The following is a 22,863-nucleotide window of genomic DNA, read 5'->3' as shown; positions in this document are numbered from 1 at the left end:
AAAAGTCCTCCTCCCAAAGTCTCTTCTTATATACTCTCTTGGGAGGAGCCTAATCACAACCACCTGGGCATGATTATCTTCTACGTCTAATTGCTGCCGGCGCTTATCTGCCCGTCTCTGCCTGGCGTCCGGGACCAACTCCCTTAGCTCCTCCCCACTGCTCCAGGGCCTGACGTCAGGGACAAACTCCCTTTGGCTTTCACCGCTGCTCCACGCCTCAGGCGCCTCCTGATGGCCCACCAGCCTCTCTGGTCCCTGCTTGGAGTCTGAACCCTGCCCAGGGTCCTCCACATCTTCCCGAGCCGACTCATAGGATCCCTGGCTATCTGTCGGCAGCTCCAACGGCTCCTGCTAGGCCACAACAGCAACCTATCCTACCCTATAAGTATGTTGAGTAATGCTTAGTAAAAATTACATCTCATTAAATGGTTTATTGCAGTATTTGATCCCAAAGTTGAAATACTAATATTAATAAAAATTCTAATTTGTGTCCAAGAAAATTAGAAAATGCTAATTAGTTGCATTTTATTTTAGTTTTGTAATCAACTAGGTACTTGAAGAAGTTGACAAGAAAAAATTTACATTATATCTCATGCTGGTTTGCACCACAAGGATAGACAATGTCTTTTGGGGGGGAGGGTTGTTCAGTTTAATTATTTTATCTATTAAAAGCAAAGGAAACATTACGCCAACTTTATTTAGCTTGCTTTAGCCAAAGGGAGCAGCTGTGGGTCCATTAGAACTAAAGTCAGAACTAAACTCTTTATCCGAGAGTGAAATATCTCATAATCTTTATAGGATTTTTGTCACTTCTAAGGCAAAAAGTAGGTGGGAAATGTGTGTTATGTGTTTAAAAGCAAAACTTATGCTGAAGTACTACAAAGATAACATTCAAACGAGTACATGTGTGAAGTTTAGAATTAATGTAAAGCATGTAGGAAAAGATTGTCTTCAATGACGTCAGCATTTTCTTGTCATTAAAATATTTACAATGCATTCTTTACTCGTACATATTTAAAATAAAATTTTAGTAGATATTTGAAATGTGAGAATTTTTATTTCTTTTTCTGTTCCCTTACTCTTGCTTAGAGTTGCATGCAATATGATGTTGAAAAAAACTCAAAACCGGAAATATTATGGTACTATTAGAACTTTACTCCTTAACTGCGTAAAATTATTGGACAAAGGCAGGCATCCCCAGGTAAGAATTAAATCTGCATGCTCCTGTTTCCATATCAACTAGTGAAAACATTTTATATAGACTGGTTAAAATTAAGTATATATTTGATCTCCAATTACAATGGAAGATTCTTGATGTTTATGCAACTTCACTGAATTCTAGATTGCACATAATGCCAAGCAGTGGTGGGTTTCAAAAATTGTTCGAACCTACTCTGTGGGTGAGGCCTCCTTTGTGGGAGTGGCTTGCCGCCCATGTGACCGGATGGGAGTGGCTTGCCACCCATGTGACCGGATATGAAGATGCCGACGACACTTGTCAGAACCACCTTAAATTACCTCACACACAGCACTGGCATGCATAAGAATATGATGTAAACTTGTTTTTTAAAAGGCATCTTTGGTTTGCGTTAAAACAACTTCAACACACGCAATGTTTTGATTGCACCACAAACGCAGTAGCCATCCTTACCTTTCACAGAGGCACTGAGTTTTATAAATATGAACATGATAGTGTAGAATAATCATATCCAAGGACCAGTGGTGGGTTTCAAAAAATTTTGGAACCTCTTCTGTAGGTGTGGCCTGCTTTCCGGGTCCACTGGTGGAACCTCTTCTAACCGGTTCGGTAGATTTGACGAACCGGTTCTACCGAATAGGTGCGAACTGGTAGGAACCCACCTCTGATGGCAAGTCACTTCAATGAACTTTCGCTGTATACCTTCTCTTCATGTGGTTTCAAATATCTGGAATTTGTTGTATTTGACTGGTAGTTGAACCTGGCTTATTTTAATAAAGCACAACTTAAGTTAACTCAATTTGCCTTTTTTCAGCTATAACAGTTAAAATACCAGAACAATGTCCTCACTGGGAAATTTTGGGTTGAAAACTTATTCACATACTGCCAAAATAACGTTTAGGGTTATAAGTGAACTTAATGAGTACATCCTATTCTACCATTTAAAATAATCAAGCCTGATTTAACTACAATTTTACCTTTAAATCCATTTTTAAGGTATGTGTAAAAAAAAAATCTAGCGCTGGGAGACCTTTTGAATTCTTATTTCTGTCTTTATTTCAAATAAGATTATTGCTTCAGCAAATTACATGCTCTCAGAACTGTTCCAATTAGATGAGCCAAAAAGAGAAGAAAGCAGCGAATTTCCTTTAAATGGCAACTCTGATGAAAGTTACAGTGAAGAAGAAGAAGAAATGCCTGATAGTGACGAAAATGGATTGTATAGCACCAGCTCAGATTTTCCAGATGACAGCAAAGCCGTTGCTATAATCAAATCTGTTGGAGAATTGTCGGTACCTGAAAAATACAAGTCTACTCATCAAATACGTGTAAGTTTATCTACTGCATTTGATACGCCACTTCAGTTAACGTTGGGATTGTATTTTATGGTCTAAATCAGAGGTGGGTTGCTCCCGGTTCGGGAGCAACCAGTGGAATTCAGGCCTGGGCCGCAGAACCGGCAGCAACCCAGGCCTGCCACGCCCCAAAACTGGTTCCTTTGCCGCCCCTGTGCCGCCGCCATTTTGGTTTTTAGTGACTGCGTGTGCGCAGTTCACTGTAAATTGTTCTGTGCATGCATGAAGAACCATTTACATTGAAAAGCACACATTGGTTGCGAACCAAGAGTAGCAACCCATCCCTGGTCTAAATCTAATACAAGAGGAGTAGTTTTCAGTTGAAGATTACCTGGGTTACATTGGGTCCTCAGTGGAATAGCAATAGCAATAGCAGTTAGACTTATATACCGCTTCATAGGGCTTTCAGCCCTCTCTAAGCGGTTTACAGAGTCAGCATATCGCCCCCAACAACAATCCGGGTCCTCATTTTACCCACCTTGGAAGGATGGAAGGCTGAGTCAACCTTGAGCCGGTGAGATTAGAACCACGGAACTGCAGATAACAGTCAGCTGTAGTGGCCTTCAGTACTGCACCCTAACCACTGCGCCACCTCGGCTCATACATGTCTTTCAAAAATAGATATCCAAATAATTTATTTCAAGTAAATAACTCCATATTATTTTTTTCTAACCCCTAACCCTATCAACATTTTGGCTGTTTAGAATCTTTTAAACTTACATTAGATGAATCAGTTAACCTACCACTTTTTTTTCTCCTTTCTTCGTTCTTAATTCCAAAGATGTGGTTTTTTTTTTAAATTTGCATGTATGACCCCTATGCATAATATGGATTATATCCGTACACTCTCAAACAATCCCCCAAACTCCAACAATATCATTTGATTGTATATATGACCACCTCTGCCTCTGGTTGTCTTTGATGAGAGTCTTACTGCAAAGGATCATTGGAAAAATACTATATTCATAACTTTCTGGAGTGACAACAGGGAAGGGTTCATCATTACTTCGGTGTGTGTGTTTGAGGTATTCCAGAGCAGGAGAACTATTGTGCAACTAAGAGGCTCTACTTATGAATACTGGATTTGCAGACACCTTGGGAGGAAGACTTTATAACATGATCTCTGAACCCATAGATATTGAATAGACAGTTTCTACATAAAGTAGATGGTTCTGTCGGCCTTCCTGGACTGTTTTCAATAATTAGTGAAAAAAAAGTTTCCATTTCAAATCTCAACAGTTATTTATACATATTAGAAACCACATAATTTTCATTTGTATATAATTCTAATTCTGTCCTATGTCTGGTGATTTTCTGTCCCTTAATTGTGTATATAAAAACCATTGAAAAGTAAATCCTGCAGTCAATTGTTCTCTTGATTTCATCTTAAGCTTATGTTCTTTATAACAATGGCTTCTCTGTTGCTTTTCAACGTGACCCGACAATTGCACAATAGACATATGCGCGCCGACAAAATAGCGCCGATTAAAACGCGACGTCAAAATCGCGCTGACAAATTCGCGACGATAAAAGCGCGATGACAAAAGCGCAATGACAAGCACAATAAAATCGAAAAAATTAGGGTTAGGGTTATAGTTTGTTGATGGCGGGATTTTGTCGTCACGCATTTGTCAGCTCGCTAGTGTCAAAAATCAGTTAGCGATTTTGACGGCGCTCATTTGTCCGTCGCGGTTTTGTCGGCGTGCATATGTCTATCACGCATTTGTCGGTGAACCGCTTTTCAATGAGAATATAAGCTGGATTCCACTAGTTTCATGAAAATGTCTTTTGTCTTTTCTATAAAGCCTAGCTGTGCCTTTCCTGTTTGCCATGACACTGAAGAACGATGCAGACTAGTACTCAGCTACGTTCTTGAAGTAAGTGATGTAATTGAGCAGTGTGCTATTTAACAGTTTTTTAATGTGTACATTTTGGTACAGTATTGAAAAACTTTTTCCTTTAATGATAGGGCTTAAAATCGGTTGATAGTAGCGTCAAGAAGGAAAGTGACCTTCCTGCAGCGGACCCCAGTATACCCATCCCTTTAAAATACGAAGATGAATCATCAACCGTTGGCCCTGAGTGCCTTGAAAAACAGATGGCCTTGTTTTTAGGCAAGAGTAAGTCTGCTTTGTTGCACCCTAAATGGCTTTCCACGGATGGTAAACTTTTTTGGTCAAGAAAGCCTTTAACCCCCAAATATCGCTTTCATTATAAAGTGATTGCATTACTTTGAATTATATGTAAAACTTTGCTTTTTTGAATGTTTGAATGTTTATTTTATTTATATGCTGCCCTTTTCCCCTGAAGGGGACTCAGGGCGGCTCACAACTCAACCAAGGGAGGGGGATGCAGACAAAAATTAAAACGACACGCAACAATACATAATTTAAAACACATAAGAGTCATACCATTCGAGAAGGGGGTAGAAGCTTTTTAGCCCCAGGCCTGTCGGAATAGCCAGGTTTTAAGGGCTTTGCGGAAGGTCTGGAGGGTGGTGAGGGTTCGAATCTCCACGGGGAGTTCGTTCCAGAGGGTCGGAGCAGCCACAGAGAAGGCTCTCCTCCGGGTAGTCGCCAGTCGACACTGGCCGGCGGATGGAATTTGGAGGAGGCCTAATCTGTGGGATCTAATCGGTCTAGAGGAGGTAATTGGCAGCAGGCGGTCTCTCAAGTACCCAGGTCCAATACCATGAAGGGCTTTATAAGTGACAAATGTCTTTGTCTACATTTAGTGTATTTATTATGAGATCTTGGTCTAGTGGTGAAGGCACCAGGCTAGAAACCTGGAGACGGTGCGGTCTAGTCCCTTCTTCAGGCATGAAGGCTGGTCTCTTTCTCTTTGCCCATGATGTTGCGCTTGGGTGTTATGCTTTGTCAATTCCTGTTTCAATCAATGGATCAATACTCGAATGGATCAAAAAGAAAAAAACAGCAGATCCTGCACTTGGATGAAAATGCTATGACAAAAAAATCATTATGAGATATTTGAATATTCAGTTACTGTTTTAACAGTAATGTTAAGTTGTTGTAGACATATTAATTGCTAAGATATATAGCAATAGCAGTAGACTTATATACCGCTTCATAGGCCTTTCAGGCCTCTCTAAGCGGTTTACAGAGAGTCAGCATATTGCCCCCAACAATCTGGGTCCTCATTTTACCTACCTTGGAAGGATGGAAGGCTGAGTCAACCCTGAGCCGGTGAGATTTGAACCGCTGACCTGCTGATCTAGCAGTAGCCTGCAGTGCTGCATTTAACCACTGCGCCACCTTGGCTCTTATATATATTTTATATTTATATTTTATATAAAATATTATATTTTAGATATATTTTAAGTGTCTTTAAGTAATTCAGTTTGTAGACAGAACGTTGTTTCGATTCTATATATTTATTTGATCTTATATATATATATGGCTAGCTGATGAGAGCTAAATAGCTTGAAATAGATCTATACTAGTCTCCCTTTATTTATTTATCAGCACAAATAAACACACACACACACACACACACACACACACACACACATATATATACATATACATATACATACATACATACATACATACATACATACATACATATATATATATTATTGATAAAGTAATAAGCAAAAGTTCTCTAGGCCAGTGGTAGTCAACCTGGTCCCTACCGCCCACTAGTGGGCGTTCCAGCTTTCATGATGGGCGGTGGGGGGTTTGCTGTAACTCTGCTTTGTAAATTTTATAAAGTAAAGTTACTTCCCTACTTTATAAATCACCATTACTGTGGAACCGGTGGGCGGTTAGAAAATTTTACTACTAACAGAGATATACAAAAGTGGGCGGTAGGTATAAAAAGGTTGACTACCTCTGCTCTAGGCCTTCAAAATTCATGGCACATATTCAGATTGTTTTATAGAAATGAAAAAGTGAGCAAAAGCTAAAACAGTTTAATTTGAATAAGGAATTTTACTTCAATATTCAAAATGGCTAAATTGCTAGTTTGAAACTAAATTGAATTAAATTGCTAATTTAATTTCAAAATGTAATCCTTTTAACTTTTATTGATTGTTTCCTGATTGCTTATTTGTACCTTATGACTATCATTAAGTATTGTACCTTATGATTCTTTATGTACACTCAGAGCATCTGCACCAAAGACAAATTCCTTGTGTGTCCAATCACACTTGGCCAATAAAGAATTCTATTCTATTCTATTCTATTCTATTCTATTCTATTCTATATTAAGATTGCTAATCATTGTTTTTAATTCTAGTGGGGTCATTCCAGGAAGTAAAACATTCCAGTCAGTCAGGAATGATCCCTGGAACCTGGCAATACAAAATGAAACTTCAGCTGATTTTAAAATCTTCAAAGGCTTATTATGTTCTCTCTGATGCTGCTGTGAGTCTTCAGAAATATGGGAGAGCATTACGGTACATAAGATTAGCTTTACAGTGTTATGGTAAGTAGGACTTTTATTATATATCTCAGGTGTATATTTTTATATCTACTTTTTCATAGTTTCTTGATATCTGAGGGTTTTAAACTGACTGCTTTTACAATTTTACAATGTATTTTACAATTTAATTATTTCTAATATCTGGAGAAGTCAGTCAGCAGACTGGTGAGGTTTCTTCCTGCCCCTCATCCCCAGCTTCCTGGAATGCTCGGACCCACCCCGGTTCAGTCCTAACCCTTTCAATGAAGCAGGGGCATTAGGTTATTAAATGTATAAATAAAGCATTGAATTGTAATATATATATTCTTAATTTCTAAAAATTTCTATGAAAACTGTGGGGAGCCCAGAGGTATTTTATTCCATAAATATGATGCTAGCAGTTTGCTTTACTACATGTGTCGTCTGATTTGCTATTTTTTAAAAATCAAATTATTACAAAATCAAGAGAAGCAAGGAGATTGGCAATTCACTGGTACCCACAATCTGAATATAAATATGGATTCAGGCAATTATATTTGCTACTAGCAAAACACTAGTAAACACTGCTCTTAGCACTTGCAATTTGTTTAAGCAAGCTTGATGTTAGGAGTTAGATAAATGGACTTTTATTTCTTGAATCTGCCCGAAGGTTTGAGGCTAGAATAGTACAATTCTTCATAATGTGGTTCCTTAGTAATGAGATATTCTAACTTCCAGTTCAATATAATTTCTGATTTTTCCCCAATTAGATGCATATTGCTGCCTCTTCATGAACATGCTCTCTGAAGTACTCCTATTTCTTTGTCAGAGTTTAACTCTTTGTGGTGATATTCAATTAATGCTGGCCCAGAATGCAAACAACAGAGCTGCGTATCTTGAAGAATATAACTTTCAAACAAAAGAAGATCAGGAAATACTGCATAGCCTACATCGAGAGTCTAGCTGTCAAGGTAATCACGACTGTAACCTGTTTATAACAAAATATCAGGCAGCTCTCCAAGTCAAAATAAAAGAACTATACTTTTTTCAGCAGCAGTACATTGCCTTTTGAATCATTTTGGCAGTAAAATGTCTGGGTCCAGTAAAATAAGCAGTAGCTGTGCATTTTATTATATAATTTAAGGATATGTATGTGTATGTATGTATATGTATGTATGTATATGTATATATGTGTGTATATGTGTAGGTAGGTAGGTAGGTAGGTAGGTAGGTAGGTAGGTAGGTAGGTAGATAGATGATAGATAGATGATAGATAGATAGATAGATGGATGGATGGATGGATGGATGTTGTGACTCAGCAGAAGTTTGCTGTGAGTTGAGTCGGGATGCAGGAATAACAATGCAGCTGGGGCTCGTTAGTGTCGTCTTCTGGAGATAAAAGGACTGATGGTGCCACGCCCTGGTTGCAACGTTCACTCGTTCGTTCGTGGTTGGTCGTTCATCTATCGTAGTTTGTTTGTGAGAGGCACTTGGATAAGTGATTTGCTTTCTGTAACCCTGATTCAAAGAGACACTTGGAGAAGTGATTTGTTTTGCTTCCTGAAAACCTGGTGCTGTAAGAGTTTTGTTTCTGCATTCTGCTGCGTAACCCTTGTTGCCAGAGACTTTATCTATGTTTATTTTGGGCTCGCAGCCAGCGTGAGCCAGGACTGAGAAAGTTATTCCCTTTTAAGTCTGTCTGACTGTCGTCTGTGAACAAGCGAAGAAGTGGGGTCAGAACAGATATAGATATAGATATAGACACATACATACATACATTCATACATATATACACATACATATCCTTAAATTATATAATAAAACATTGCCAAGACAATCTCAATCTTACAGGGGAATCTTTAAGGAATTGTTTGAAGCTCTTGTCCAGCCAATGTCATTATAAGAGACATGTACACTCTATGTAATTTCAGAATAATTTGACTATTGGTAGTTCTTGTTTAACAGTTCATTGACTGTTCATAGTTATGAGAGTGATGGAAAAAAAAATAACCTTACGACCATTTTTCACATTTATGACTTGTATGTCTCTGGAACAAAATAAAGCTGAAGTAAGGTCAAAAAGGCAGTCCTCATTTAGAACTGCCTAACTTACAACAGGAATGGAAAAGTGACTTTATGTCTAATCTTTACATTTATGAATTTTGCAGTTCTGTAAGCTAAAAGAAAGCTGAAGTAAAAATCATAAACAAAGATGTAGTTTCACTCAACTGACCTGCTGGTCTCAATTGTGGTCTAAACAAGGACTACCTGTAAAGTCAACAGATATAGTTATCCGGTATTGATATATCTATATAGATACAGATATAATAGTAATCCAATTGGCTGTAATGATGGTGTATAAATAGGCTAGTATAGACTTTTCTAAAATCTGAATGTTCAGGTTCTGATCTGTATTCCAACTGATAGATAGCACATTGTAATTAACCTTTTATTTGTGTTTGCCGATATCAAATTTATACATGATAATTGATTTAGAACTTGAATTTTTATACAGTATTTACGCTTTTGTTGGTCTAAATCAGTGGTAGTCAGCCTGGTCCCTACCGCCAACTAGTGGGCGTTCCAGCTTTCATGGTGGGCAGTACGGGTTTTGTCCAATATTGAAGCACTTTCTTTTTAAAAATTTAATTGACTTTCCTACTTTATAAATCACCATTACTGTGGAACCAGTGGGCGGTTAGAAAATTTTACTACTAGCAGAGATACAAAAGTGGGCGATAGGTATTAAAACGTTGACTAACCCTGGTCTAAAAACAAAAAAATAGAAGCAGTTGGATACAGCAGTAGACAACTTTAAAGAACTGAAGCCATCTTAAAAGATGGTGGTAATGTGGGTCAGAAGGATTCTGCTGACAGTATTGAAAAGTATTAAGAGGTACAGCAAAACCTAGAGGGGCATACTCCCTGAATTAGTTTATGGTGTACTATGGCCATTGAATTTGGCTACAATGGCCAAAGATTCCATTGCATATCAAATTGGAATGGATCTGAACATAGCTTTAGCTAGAAGTATCTAGGACGGAAATGCAATAGGATGTTTTTGTCTTCGTGGTCAACAATGGATCATTGGCTCAGTTTATACATACCGTATTTTTCGGAGTATAAGACGCACTGGAGTATAAGACGCACCGAGGTTTTGAAGAGGCATTTTTTAAAAAAAAGTTTTTGCACTCTGCAAACCTCCCAAAAATGGCCCATTTTTCACGAAAACGGGCCTGTTTTTTTTTCAACAAAGGGCATGAATAACCCATAAGAGTCTTGTAGAGTGCTCCTTGGGGGGGGATAGGAGGGAAATGAGCAAAAAACTGCCCATTTTTTTGCAAAAACGGGCCCTTTTTTGCCCCAAAAAGGGCATGGATAGCCTTTAGGAAGCTTATAGAGTGCTCCTGGGGGCTGGGGGGGCAAATTGAGCAAAAATGGCCCGTTTTTGGCTCATTTCTGCCCTCCCCAGCCCCCAGGAGCTCTCTGAAAGCCTCCTACAAGCTATGCGTGGCCATTTTGGTGAAGGGGGCGGGGTTTCAAAAGGCAAAAAATGCTATATTCAGTGTATAAGACGCAGCCAGATTTTCAGCCTCTTTTTTGAGGGAAAAAGGTGCATCTTATACTCCAAAAATATGGTAATAGCTCTTACAAACACATAATAAACTTTTGCATGTACAAAATAATACTGAATGTATAACTAACAGCTGATTCCAGAATCTTCCCTAAATTGTTTTTCAATAGCTTTTCATGTACTTCCATGTGCAATGGATTTAATATAGAAATATCTATATATTTGTCCATTTATTATGCTATTTCTTTCTTGCAGTGTTTTCTTGGGCTACTGACCTGTCTACAGATTTGGAATGCCAACTTTCAGTCAGCTGCAAATGTTATGAGGCAGCCCATGAAATTTTGCTTTTCAGTCATTTAAAAGAGCAGAATTCAGAGCAGTATGCCCAAGTGGTGAAGAGAATGGGCAATATTCAAAATGAAATTGGAGTATTTTATATGAACCAAGCCGCTGCTTTACAAAGTGAAAGAGTAGGCAAGTATATTTATTTTAGTCATGTGTATATGTTTATATTCTGTTGGTGTTTTAAGCGTGGATCTACAATTATCAGAAAACAATCCCAAAAGTAGAAGATAAATGTGTTGATTGTGTACAATGTAATTGAGAAACTGCTGTGCATAAACTAATTAAGTATAATTGTAAAGCATTATGATGTAACTTCCATAAAAGTAGATGATACTGATTTAATATACATATAGTATTGCCAGTTTAGGAAAATAATTGACAATGATGCTCCTCTGCCTAGTGTTTCTTTCAAATGCCAAGCTTATTTCTACATACTTGAGAGACCGCCTGCTGCCAATTACCTCCCAAAGACCCATTAGATCACACAGATTAGGCCTCCTCCGGGTGCCATCTACCAGCCAATGCCATCTGGCTATTACCCGGGGGAGGGCCTTCTCTGTGGCAGCTCCAGCCCTCTGGAACGAACTCCCCGCAGAGATCCGGACCCTCACCTCTCTCCAGGCCTTCCGAAAAGCTGTCAAAACCTGGCTTTGCTGGCAGGCCTGGGGGTGATGAGTTCCCCTCCCCGCTCGACTTGTATGGTTGCGTGATTCTTGCTTATTTTAATTATCTGTATTCTGTTCTATGTTCCCCTTTTTCCCCTTTTTGAATTGTTCGCCGCCCTGAGTCCTTCCTGGAGAAGGGCGGCATACAAATAATAAAATTCAATTCAATTCAATTCAATACTTAGCTACCAGTTGCACATTAGTGGCAGAAAGCAGAAATAAAATTTGTTTTATAATTTTTTTATTTATATATTTATTAAACTGTCTGTTGTCTCAGTAGACAACAGAGAGATTAAACTACGTATAAAGAAAACAATGTAAAACATATAAAAATCATTTTAAAAGGTAAATACTATAAAATATTTACAAAGATATAAACTATAGGTGAGAATAACTATAGGAATATAAGAATAACAACAGTGAAGCCAACTAAGAAAGTCTCTAGTTCCCTGGGAGCCCCAGGCCTTAAGGGCCTTCCGGAATATTGAAAGGTTTGGAGTTGGGGGAATTGAATTGAATTGAATTGAATTGAATTGATTTTATTTGTAGGCCGCCCTTTTCCCTGAGGGGACTCAGGGCGGCTCACAGAAAACCAGGGAGGGGGGAATACAGCACTAAGACGACAACACATAATAAAATAATAAGCAACATGCATACAACATTCGGGCGGGGTAATGGTCCTTATCCCCAGGCCTGACGGGTGAGCCAGTTCTTCAAGGCTGTGCGGAAGGCCTGGACGGTGGAGAGGGTACGAATCTCTACGGGGAGCTCGTTCCAAAGGGTCGGGGCCGCTGCTGAGAAGGCCCTCCTCCTTGTGGTTGCCAGCCGACATTGGCTGGCCGATGGAATGCGGAGGAGGCCTAACCTATGAGATCTTATAGGTCGTAGGGAGGTAATTGGCAGAAGGCGGTCTCTCAAGTATCCAGATCCACTGCCATGTAGGGCTTTATGGGTGATCAATAGCACCTTGAAGCGCATCCGGAGATCGACAGGTAGCCAGCGCAGCTCGCGGAGGATAGGTGTAATGCGGGTGAATCGGGGTGCACCCGCGATCACTCGCGCGGCTGCGTTCTGCACTAGCTGAAGTCGCCGGATGCTCCTCAAGGGCAGCCCCATGTAGAGCACGTTGCAGTATTCCAGCCTAGAAATCACGAGGGCCCGAGTGACTGTTGTGAGGGCCTCCCGGTTCAGGTAGGGTCGCAACTGGCGCACCAGGCGTACCTGGGCGAATGCCCCCCTGGTCACAGCCGCTATATGATGGTCGAATGACAGCTGTGAGTCCAGGAGGACTCCCAAGTTGCGAACCCTCTCTGAGGGGTGTAAAATTTGACCCCCCAGCCTGAGTGTTGGATTAATGGCCAAATTTTGGGAGGAAAACACAACAGCCACTCGGTCTTTTCTGGGTTGAGCACAAGCTTGTTAATCCTCATCCAGTCCATGACGGCTTCAAGCCCCCGGTCCATTACGTCAACCGCTTCATTGATTTGGCACGGGGCGGACAGATACAATTGAGTATCGTCCGCGTATTGATGGTATCTAATCCCGTGCCTACGGATGATCTCTCCCAGCGGTTTCATGTAAATGTTAAATAGTAGGGGGGACAAGACCGAACCCTGCGGCACCCCATATTTCAGGGGCCTTGGGGACGATCTTTGCCCTCCCACTAACACCGACTGCGACCTGTCCGAGAGGTAGGAGGAGAACCACCGTAACACGGTGCCTCCCACTCCCACCTCCCGCAGTCTTCGCAGAAGGATACCATGGTCGATGGTATCGAAAGCCGCTGAAAGGTCGAGGAGGACCAGGATGGAGGGGTGCCCTTCATCTCTGGCTCTCCAAAGATCATCCATCAATGCGACCAAGGCGGTTTCAGTGCTGTAACCGGGTCTGAAGCCTGACTGGAAGGGGTCTAGGTAGTCTAGGAAGGGGAAAATGTTCCATAAGGCCAATGCCATGGCATTATGATTATTATTTATTAAATTAAATTGGCATGGCAGAGAAGGCATGTTTCTTGGGACCCACCCACTGTAGGGTTTTTGAAGAATATTCTGTCTTAGGAGTAATTTTCCTGTGAGGTCTAAGAATTTATATTTAGATCCTTAGCTATTTATGACTTTCTCACAATCCTGGTAACCATCATGGAATCAACAACTTCAGGAAGAAAAAAAGTTGGAAAGAGCTTTTAAAAAATATTTATTTACTTGGTTTTGTACTGCCACGCTGCTGTCTCCTGACAGTTTCCAATCCGTCTCTTGGAAAAACAAAAACATTTGAAATGTTCTTTATGCATTTGCAGTAAACATATTTTTGCTTCATTTTCCAGAATTGTGTTCAGATGTTATTTCTGATTTCTTTGAATGAAATGGGTCCCTTTTCCTTTTATTCTGTTACAGAGAGCAAAATGGCATCCGCAGCAGAGCAGCAACTTTGGAAGAAAAGTTTCTCTTTTTTTGAAAAAGGGATTCAGAACTTTGAATCCATTGATGATTCAACCAATGCTGCTCTTCTGTTGTGTAACATGGGCAGGTTAATGCGTATTTGTGCACATGCGCACTGCACGGTGGGTGGAGACTTCAAAAGAGAATTTTCTCCTGAAGAGGCTCTTTATTATAATAAGGTAAGGCTAGGCCTAAACATTTAATTGGACTGCAATTCATCATTAGAATAATATGTACATTAATTTTATTATCCTGGCATGGGCTTAAGTTTTCAAGTATAGTACGATAATATTAGTATGATAGCAATAGCAATAGACTTATATACCGCTTCATAGGGCTTTCAGCCCTCTCTAAGCGGTTTACAGAGAGTCAGCATATTGCCCCCAACAATCCGGGTCCTCATTTTACCCACCTCGGAAGGATGGAAGGCTGAGTCAACCCTGAGCCGGTGAGATTTGAACCGCTGAACTGCTGATCTAGCAGTAGCCTGCAGTGCTGCATTTAACCACTGCACCACCTCGGCTCCTAATATTTATTCAAAATATTTATTAATATTTATTATGCAGTTTTATCTTTGCTATGGGCAAGAAATTCATGTTAGCCTCCTGCCGATTACCTCTCTCAGACCAATTAGATCGCACAGGTTAGGTCTCCTCCGGATTCCATCTGCCAGCCAATGTCGGCTGGCGACTCCCCGGGGGAGAGCCTTCTCTGTTGCAGCTCTGGCCCTCTGGAACGAGCTCCCTGTCGAGATCCGGATCCTTACTACCCTCCCGGCCTTCCGCAAAGCCACCAAGTCCTGGCTGTTCCAGCAGGCTGGGGGGAGCTGAGAAGCATCTACCTCCACGGAAATTGTGAATGTTGGTTTTGTTTTTAATATGTTGTCTTTGTCTTGTTCCCCCCTTTCCCTTGTCTTTTGTAAGCCACCCGGAGTCCTCCGGGAGTGGGCGGCATACAAGACAAATAAATAAATAAATAAATAAATAAATAAATAAATAAATAAATAAATAAATAAATAAATAAATATTATCCTGGCAATATTGTTTAAAATCATTCTTTCAAACTTATAACTGCTTAAAACATTTTAATAGGTTTTTAATAAAATATGGAGAGGCAGCTTTTAGTGTTCTTGATTCAGATTGTTTTTCCACTGGAGTATTTATATTAGTAACTACTCACATTTGGGCTTCGCATTGTAACATTAGATAAATATGTTATGGAAGCCCAAATAGTTCTTTACTTTGTCTTTTTCCACATTCTTTCCTTAATAGAAAAAAGTACCAAGGGAACTATAGAACATAGTTTTTTTTTTTAAGCGTAATGAACACTTTGGGTATAAGATCTTGATTTGTGATCATAAAAAGACAATTGCTTTGGATATACAAGATTTCACACTGAATCTTTCATTGATTAATATTTGAAAACTCGATAAATTGTGAAAATATTTTCAGGATCCAGCATGTATAGAGAGATTTAAAAGCAAAGTAATATTCCGTAACTTGTGACTCTTTGATATACTCAGATACCCCAAATTCCCAATCAGTATTCCCAAAGGCTAGGAATTCTATAGTCCTTTATATCTGGAGATTTCCACATCAAAAAACTCTGGACAACAGTTCTCTAAATATAATTGTATTTATACTTAGCGTTACAAATCAGCCAGCACTATTGACCGCCCTTTGTGAGACTTGCAATAATATTACTAATACTGGTTTCCGTAAATGTCTCAATTAAATCTTACAGGCTGTTGATTATTATCTGAAGGCCTTACGATCATTGAATAAAAGAGAAATCCATTCAGCTGTTTGGGATTCTGTCAACTGGGAACTGTCCACTACGTATTTTACCATGGCAACTCTGCTGCAAGATTATGCACCATTATCTAGGAAAGCTCAGGAACAGGTATCAGATTTGACCTGATTTTTGAAAATCAACTATTCCTTTACCAATGGGTAAATAACGAGCATCTATATATGACTTGTTAAATTCCACAATAATGTGATTGTTTGTTACTGAATGGCTGTGTTGCTTCTCTGTTTAAGCTTCCATCGTATAGTTTACAGAATTTAAACTAAAGTTTAAAACAACTAAATTAAAACTGTATTGTAATATACACACTTAAAAGGAATGAAAAACCTGATACAGTGATGCATCTTGATGAAACAAATTAATGATTTCTGACACACTTTCAAGACAAAAAAAAAATCATGCAAGATTGCAATAAATAAGGAAGGCTGTATTAAGATAACAATTCCTTAGAAATCCATTGGATAAGATTATGAACAGGATTTTCAAAGAGCTCTGTGATTGGATTGGTATACTTGGGATTTTTTCCCCAGGAGATAGGTGCCCCCCCCCCCAATTATTTAAGACAGAAATGCACCATCTGAGGTTCTTTTCAGAGCCCCATTTCAATGATTTCTACCAAATTGCAAATACTGTATCAGGGGTGGGTTTCTCGCCCCGTTCCAACCGGTTCGGTTGGAACGGGGCCGGCGGCGTCCTCGTGCACGTGCGCGGTGCACGCATGCCTACTAGCGTCTGCGCGACACTCCAGCTGCTCCTGGAGGATCGCGCAGGCGCTGTATGCATCCTGCGCATGCGTGGAAGCGCAGAACTCGTCAAAACCGGGTAAGGACCGCGGGCGGGCGAGCAGGCCCTTCGCCGTTCCAGGAAGTTACTTACTTCCGGGTTCGCCGACCAACCGGTTCGCAGGGACCGCCGCGAACCGGTTGAAACCCACCCCTGTACTGTATGATAAAAAGGGGCAAATTTTGTATGTAGTAAGTATTCACTTTAACTGCATTCTGTTCATGTAATTGAATTGTAAATAAGTATACCGTACTTCTAAATGAAATCAGATCAAGTGTATTTTTTTTTGTCCTGGCTCTACTGACCATGCTTTAGAATGTCATACCATTCCCCTGATGTCATTGTCAGCTTTGGAAACCTGGAAGGAAATGCAGGGAAATCAAATATCATTTTGCGTCTCTCTCTGACATAGGTCATTCTTGTGGGATTACCAATGCAGTTTCAATGGTGAACCTAGGCCTGAAAATAGATTTCATGTGACACCATTGGGAGACAAATTATATGATCACCGTCAAGATTTACAATACATTATCATTTTGGACAGGATTATAAAAGAGTTATAAGTTCAACTGATTTTAATATAAATTTTGAATGTTTTTCTTTTGTGTATTTTAGATAGAAAAAGAAGTTAGCGAATCAATGATGAAATCTTTGAAATACTGTGATGTTGAGTTAGTGACTACAAGGCAACCTCTTTGCCAGTACCGGGCAGCCACAATTCACCACAGGTTGGCTTCCATGTACCACAGCTGTTTGAGAAATCAGGTATTTTCTCCAAAATTGCACAGTTAACATGGTCTTTCTGTGAATGCGCATGCTTATAAACATGTATGTTGGTAAAATGTCCTAATATAAAACACTGGTTGCTATTCTCTTGAGCTGACTTGTCAAACTACGTTATTGATATAGGTTGGGGATGAGCACCAGCGTAAACAGCACAGGATACTGGTTGATCTTCATTACAGTAAAGCCGTGAAGTTTTTTCAGCTCTTGAAAGATGCACCGTGTGAACTTCTCCGCGTGCAACTGGAAAGAGTGGCGTTTGCTGAATTTCAGATGACAAGTAAGTGAATTAAATTAAAAGCATTTCCCTAATTTAGTCTACAATCCTATTTTAAATAGATGAGTAGTTTTCTGAGAACCTGTTGGTGGTGGCGGCTTTGAACAAAATGTTTACAGTATGTGTTCAAAAAGGAAAGACCTGCAGATTTCTATTTTGGGGCCGGGCAGGTATGAATTAGTTACATTGCTTACCTTTGTGATTCCACTAGGTCAGAATAGCAGCACTGGAAAACTGAAGACTTTGTCTGGGGCCTTAGATATAATGATTCAGTGCCGGTCTGTTTTCCAATCTATCAGGAAAGAGCTTGGTGCTCAATGGGAACAGGTAACTATTACTTTTCATATTTGCATATTATGTTCGGATATGCTTGCATATTATATTGTATATCATGTTTAGTCAAAGCATCAACGTTCATATTTAGCAATAGCAGTTAGACTTATATACCGCTTCATAGGGCTTTCAGCCCTCTCTAAGCGGTTTACAGAGTCAGCATATTGCCCCCAACAACAATCCGGGTCCTCATTTTTACCCACCTCGGAAGGATGGAAGGCTGAGTCAACCCTGAGCCAGTGAGATTTGAACAGCCGAACTGCAGAACTGCAGTCAGCTGAAGTAGCCTGCAGTGCTGCATTTAACCACTGCGCCACCTCGGCTCTTAAATATTTCTTACAAAAAGTTCATATATTTGTTATGAAAAGATTTTTGACTGGACAGGTTCAATTTTATCACTTCATTTTAAGTACTTTTTCTAAAATTGTACTATTATAGAATTCTGACTGTAGAAGTGAATGAATTTCCGAAGGCATGCTACGTAGACATTACAGTAATTCCATAAAACCCTTTCTGTTCAGAAATGTGTTGATGACTCAAACAACGTGGAGAGAGTTCCTGTTGAAGATCCATCCACTAACCTTAATAAAGAAGAAGTATTGAAGCTCCTTAGTATATTTGAATCTCGATTGTCTTTCCTTCTTCTTCAGTTCATCAAGTTGCTTTCGTCAAGCAAGAAGAAAACTGGGTAAGTTCCAGCATGTTGTGTTATTTTCATTTAACTCTTTATTTCATAACCATGGAGAAATTTCTTTTTAAATGTGAATTTGAATCACTGGCTGGGTATCAGTACTCCAAATAGTTTTATAAACTCTGCAGTTACCCCATATGTGTGTTCTGTATATCTGGTCACATTTTTGGATGCACAAACTGTTGGATAAACTATTCATTTTAGTGTTTCATTTTCATTTACTCCATGTTCTTATCTAGTGTGAGCCTTGCTAAGTGAGGGAATGCTTGTTTATCTTTCAAGATAGCAATAGCAATAGCAGTTAGACTTATATACCGCTTCATAGGGCTTTCAGCCCTCTCTAAGCAGTTTACAGAGTCAGCATATTGCCCCCACAGTCTGGGTCCTCATTTCACCCACCTCGGAAGGATGGAAGGCTGAGTCAACCCTGAGCCGGTGAGATTTGAACAGCCGAACTGCAGTCAGCTGAAGTAGCCTGCAGTGCTGCATTTAACCACTGCGCCACCTCGGCTCTACATATATGCTACATATATTCTGTTAAACATAGAAGATTTAGATAAGAACTGAAGATATAGAAAAGGGGTATGACCCTTGTTTTCAGGGATCTATACGTATCAGGCAAATTCTGATTCCTTTCATATGTGCTTAATTCATACATATATTAAAGGTAATAAATTACATGCTTTTGTTGTGTAGTTTACTGAATCTCAGCTTTTATATCAAGTCATGAAAGTTTTTGTTTTTAGCATTAAGCTCTTATTACTTTGATTCAACCAAATGCGGGGGGGGGGGGGGGAATATGCCAATGGTTTGTTTTTTAACAAGAAGGAAAGGGAAAGGAGATACTCTACAATCTTGCCAGGAAAAAGTCAATAATCAAATTAAAACTGATAATGTTAGCATTCCAGGACAAAAGATATCCATAAAGAAAAGGAGATGAATGTACAGCTGGTTATAATTGTAATAGAAGGTTCACAGGAATTGTATTAGAATTTCTAAATCTCCACAAGATGGCAATATAAATATAGAACATAAAGAATATAATTCCTATTTCAAAATTAATTCATTTGTTATATAATCTGTTGATACCAATAGTTGCTCTAATTCTATTGGTACTAGTAATAATAGAATATACTGGTATTATAGTAATAGAAGTTTATGCCTGACCATAGTTTTAGAAGTTTGAAATTTTCATTTGGGGCAGATGGAAGGAACTAAAATCAATATTTTTTTCAAAGAGTATGATATAAATAATCAGTTGTATAATATTTTTCTCATTCAAATATGATTTCTGAAGGACTATATATGTAGTCCTTATTAACAACTGTCTCGTATTATATGACCCATCCTCACAACTATGCCCTTTGCAGGCCTGTAAAGCAAATCAACATAATAAATCCAGTTGTGGTTTTACTTAGTAACCACTTCGCATCACCAACCTGGTCCCAATTGTGATCTCTAAACAAGGACCGCTTGTACTTTTGTGATATTTTTGAACTCTTTAATTATGGCTGATATTATAACACTTCTGCGTGCCAGCAGTGAACAGCCATGATAGCAGGATTGCCAATAGTCCTGTGGTTTGGGACTTGGTATCTAAATTCAAGTTTTAGGTTTGTGAAATTTTAATCAGCATATTGTATTGTATCACAGTTTTAGGGAGATAGATGCTGTGAATATTACCCTGGTTTGCCATCTGCATTTATGTAATTTGATAACTTGCACATGTCAACAGAATCCATTTAGAACAGTGTTCATGCTGTGACATTGAACATATTCAAATATTCAAGTCACATTGTAAGCCCCACAGAAAATAAATAAAAGGGCAAAAGGCACATTTTTAGAATTCTTTTCGAATATATAAAGTTAATTTTGCTATTAAGAAACGAAATAACCTTAAGCTACCTAGGGAAACATTTGAGTTCAATATTCTGCACAGAAAGATTAGGGGTGTGTCTTGAATTTATTTCAACTCTGCTAAACTTCTCACTTTGAAATATTTCAGAGCAGTGACGGTGTATTTAAGTACAGTATTTTAAAATACAACAAATTCACAGGGATATGATTTCTTAATTTGATCCATTTCTTTGATCAAAATAAAATGTAAGAGATTTCCTTCATGGAAACCTATAGGCAATATTGCATTAAGAGATTATATAACCCAATCAATGCAATTGCAGTGCACGAACCAGGTTGCTATTACTACATGTCTCTCAATATATTTGGCTACATAATCCATTTTAAATTGATAATTAGAAATACAATTCTGGATAGTCTGATAGAATTGTTGGAATTAGAATTGTGTAACTAGTAAGTATAATAATTTAGGCTGTTCCTTCTGTTGCTAAGCGTTAATACTTTAATCGCTTCTTGTTTTGAGCAAAAATATTTGGGGAAAATATCTGTTTTCTTATTAAAAAGGATGGGAAAGGAACATGCAAATAAATGTCTTCAGTTAACTTTATATATGGATGCAGTTCTGAAAGAATATAAGCTTTTGATCCAATAAATTGCCACCAAAATGAAGCTTTCTCTCCTCCTGAAAAACTATTTTTAAGGATTTGGATTATTTTTAGAAGCAGTATGAGATGTGACTGAAAAACCTTCAGTGAGGAAAAAATGGATGTAAATTAAGGAACTCTCCCTCTTGAACAAACGGAAGTGTCTCTTGTTCCTATTAATGTCCTATAGCCATGATGGGGAAGCTATGGCATGTGGGCTACAGGTGGCACGCACAGCCATTTGTTAGGGCACGGACGGCATTGCCCTGTCAACTGGCCAGCATGCATACATGCACTGGCCAGCTGATTTTGACGTTTTGAGGCCATTTTTCTCAAGGAAGCCTCCGGAGCGCGAAAAACCGGCCCTACGGGCAAACCAAAAGTTTGGGAACATATTTCCAGATTGCTCGTAGGGTCAGTTTTAGTCCTCCGGAGCCTTCAGGGAAGCCTCCTGAAGGCTCCGGAGGATTAAAACCGGTCCTACGAGCAAACCGAAAGTCTGTTCCCAAACTTCCGGTTTCCCCGTAGGGCCGGTTTTTACGCTTCGGACGCTTCAAGGAAGCTCCTGTAGCCTCTGGAGGGCCTCCGGGGGAGGGCGGAGGCGGCTATTTCTCCCCCCCCCCCCCAGCTCCTATAAAACCTCTGGAGCCTGGGGAGGGTGAAAAAAGCACTCCAAAAATGGGGGGAGCGCTGCTCGTGCGTACATGCATGCTGGGGTCATATGCAAAGCATTATGGGTGTGGCATGCACATGCACGACACCTCTCCGCTCCCCCCGCTTTTGGCACACGAGCCAAAAAAGATTCACCATCACTGTCCTATAGCAAAGACAGTATTTTTCAGAGTTCTTTATGCATTTGGATTAACTTCTGTTCCACTCTCCTTTTTTCCAGCAGTAAAGATGAAGAAAATCTTAAGGTGAATAAGTACGCTTACTCACTTCTCTTGCGATCAGCAGCAAACAAAAATCTAACTTTACTGGAAAGAACAGACGTTATTTTAAATATACTGCAACAGCTGACTCGGGACAATGAAGGAAACAATCTGGGAATTCAATGATCCACCTTAATGCTGGCATTCTGCATTGTGATAAATCAGTGCCTTGATCAAAATGGAATGTGTGTTTCTGTCCAATATGGACTGCTTGATTTTATTTATATTGTTACATATTTAAGATTGTACAGTTGGAGAAATAAATTTTGACCATTATTCTTTAAATATTACTATGAAGGGTTTTTTTTTTGTTTATTTTATTTATTTGTTAAATTTATTTGCCACCTATCTCACCATGGGGTTACTCTAGGAGCCTTACAATAATAAAAAGGAAGAAAAATGAACAGACGTGGTTCACCGACAAATGCGTGCACGACAAATGCGCGCCGACAAAACCGTGGTGAGAAAACTGTGATGTCGAAATTGCACCCACAACAGCGCGCCAACAAAAGCGCCCCATCAACAAACAACGCGAAAACAATGTAATAACCCTAAACCTAACCCTTACCTTTACCCTAATCACGCTTTTGTGGGTGCGATTTCGACGTCGCGGTTTTCTCGACGTGGTTTTGTTGGCGCGCTTTTGTTGGGTCATGAACAGATGTTTAGAAGACATCTGAAGTGAACTAATAGAGCAGGGGTGTCAAACTCACGTTGTCCCAGTGGCATCACTTGACGTATTGGGACTTTCCCCTTTGCTAAAACGGGAGTGGGCATG

The 22,863-nt window shown here is 39.4% G+C and overlaps 1 protein-coding gene across 3 annotated transcripts in view; it reads left to right on the top strand.

Annotated features, from left to right (window-relative positions):
- The window catches only part of EDRF1 (erythroid differentiation regulatory factor 1), a 43,591-nt gene extending 21,216 nt beyond the window's left edge, over window positions 1-22,375 (top strand). For 2 of the 3 annotated variants that reach the window (XM_032225432.1, XM_032225429.1), the window contains 14 exons: window positions 1,090-1,201; window positions 2,266-2,526; window positions 4,359-4,430; window positions 4,523-4,673; window positions 6,811-6,999; window positions 7,725-7,925; window positions 10,784-11,002; window positions 13,932-14,155; window positions 15,720-15,878; window positions 17,184-17,333; window positions 17,478-17,631; window positions 17,840-17,955; window positions 18,483-18,649; window positions 22,046-22,375. In XM_032225432.1, the coding sequence (XP_032081323.1) occupies window positions 1,090-1,201; window positions 2,266-2,526; window positions 4,359-4,430; window positions 4,523-4,673; window positions 6,811-6,999; window positions 7,725-7,925; window positions 10,784-11,002; window positions 13,932-14,155; window positions 15,720-15,878; window positions 17,184-17,333; window positions 17,478-17,631; window positions 17,840-17,955; window positions 18,483-18,649; window positions 22,046-22,211 (2,341 nt within the window). In that variant the 3' untranslated portion in view covers window positions 22,212-22,375. The remainder of the gene's footprint in view (window positions 1-1,089; window positions 1,202-2,265; window positions 2,527-4,358; window positions 4,431-4,522; window positions 4,674-6,810; window positions 7,000-7,724; window positions 7,926-10,783; window positions 11,003-13,931; window positions 14,156-15,719; window positions 15,879-17,183; window positions 17,334-17,477; window positions 17,632-17,839; window positions 17,956-18,482; window positions 18,650-22,045) is intronic. The other variant, XM_032225431.1, reaches the window with a different exon arrangement.
- Window positions 22,376-22,863: the final 488 nt, after the last annotated feature.

This window comes from Thamnophis elegans, chromosome 10 (genome assembly GCF_009769535.1).
Source record: "Thamnophis elegans isolate rThaEle1 chromosome 10, rThaEle1.pri, whole genome shotgun sequence".
Classification (NCBI taxonomy): domain Eukaryota; kingdom Metazoa; phylum Chordata; class Lepidosauria; order Squamata; family Colubridae; genus Thamnophis; species Thamnophis elegans.
This window is presented reverse-complemented; position numbering and strand designations above follow the sequence as displayed.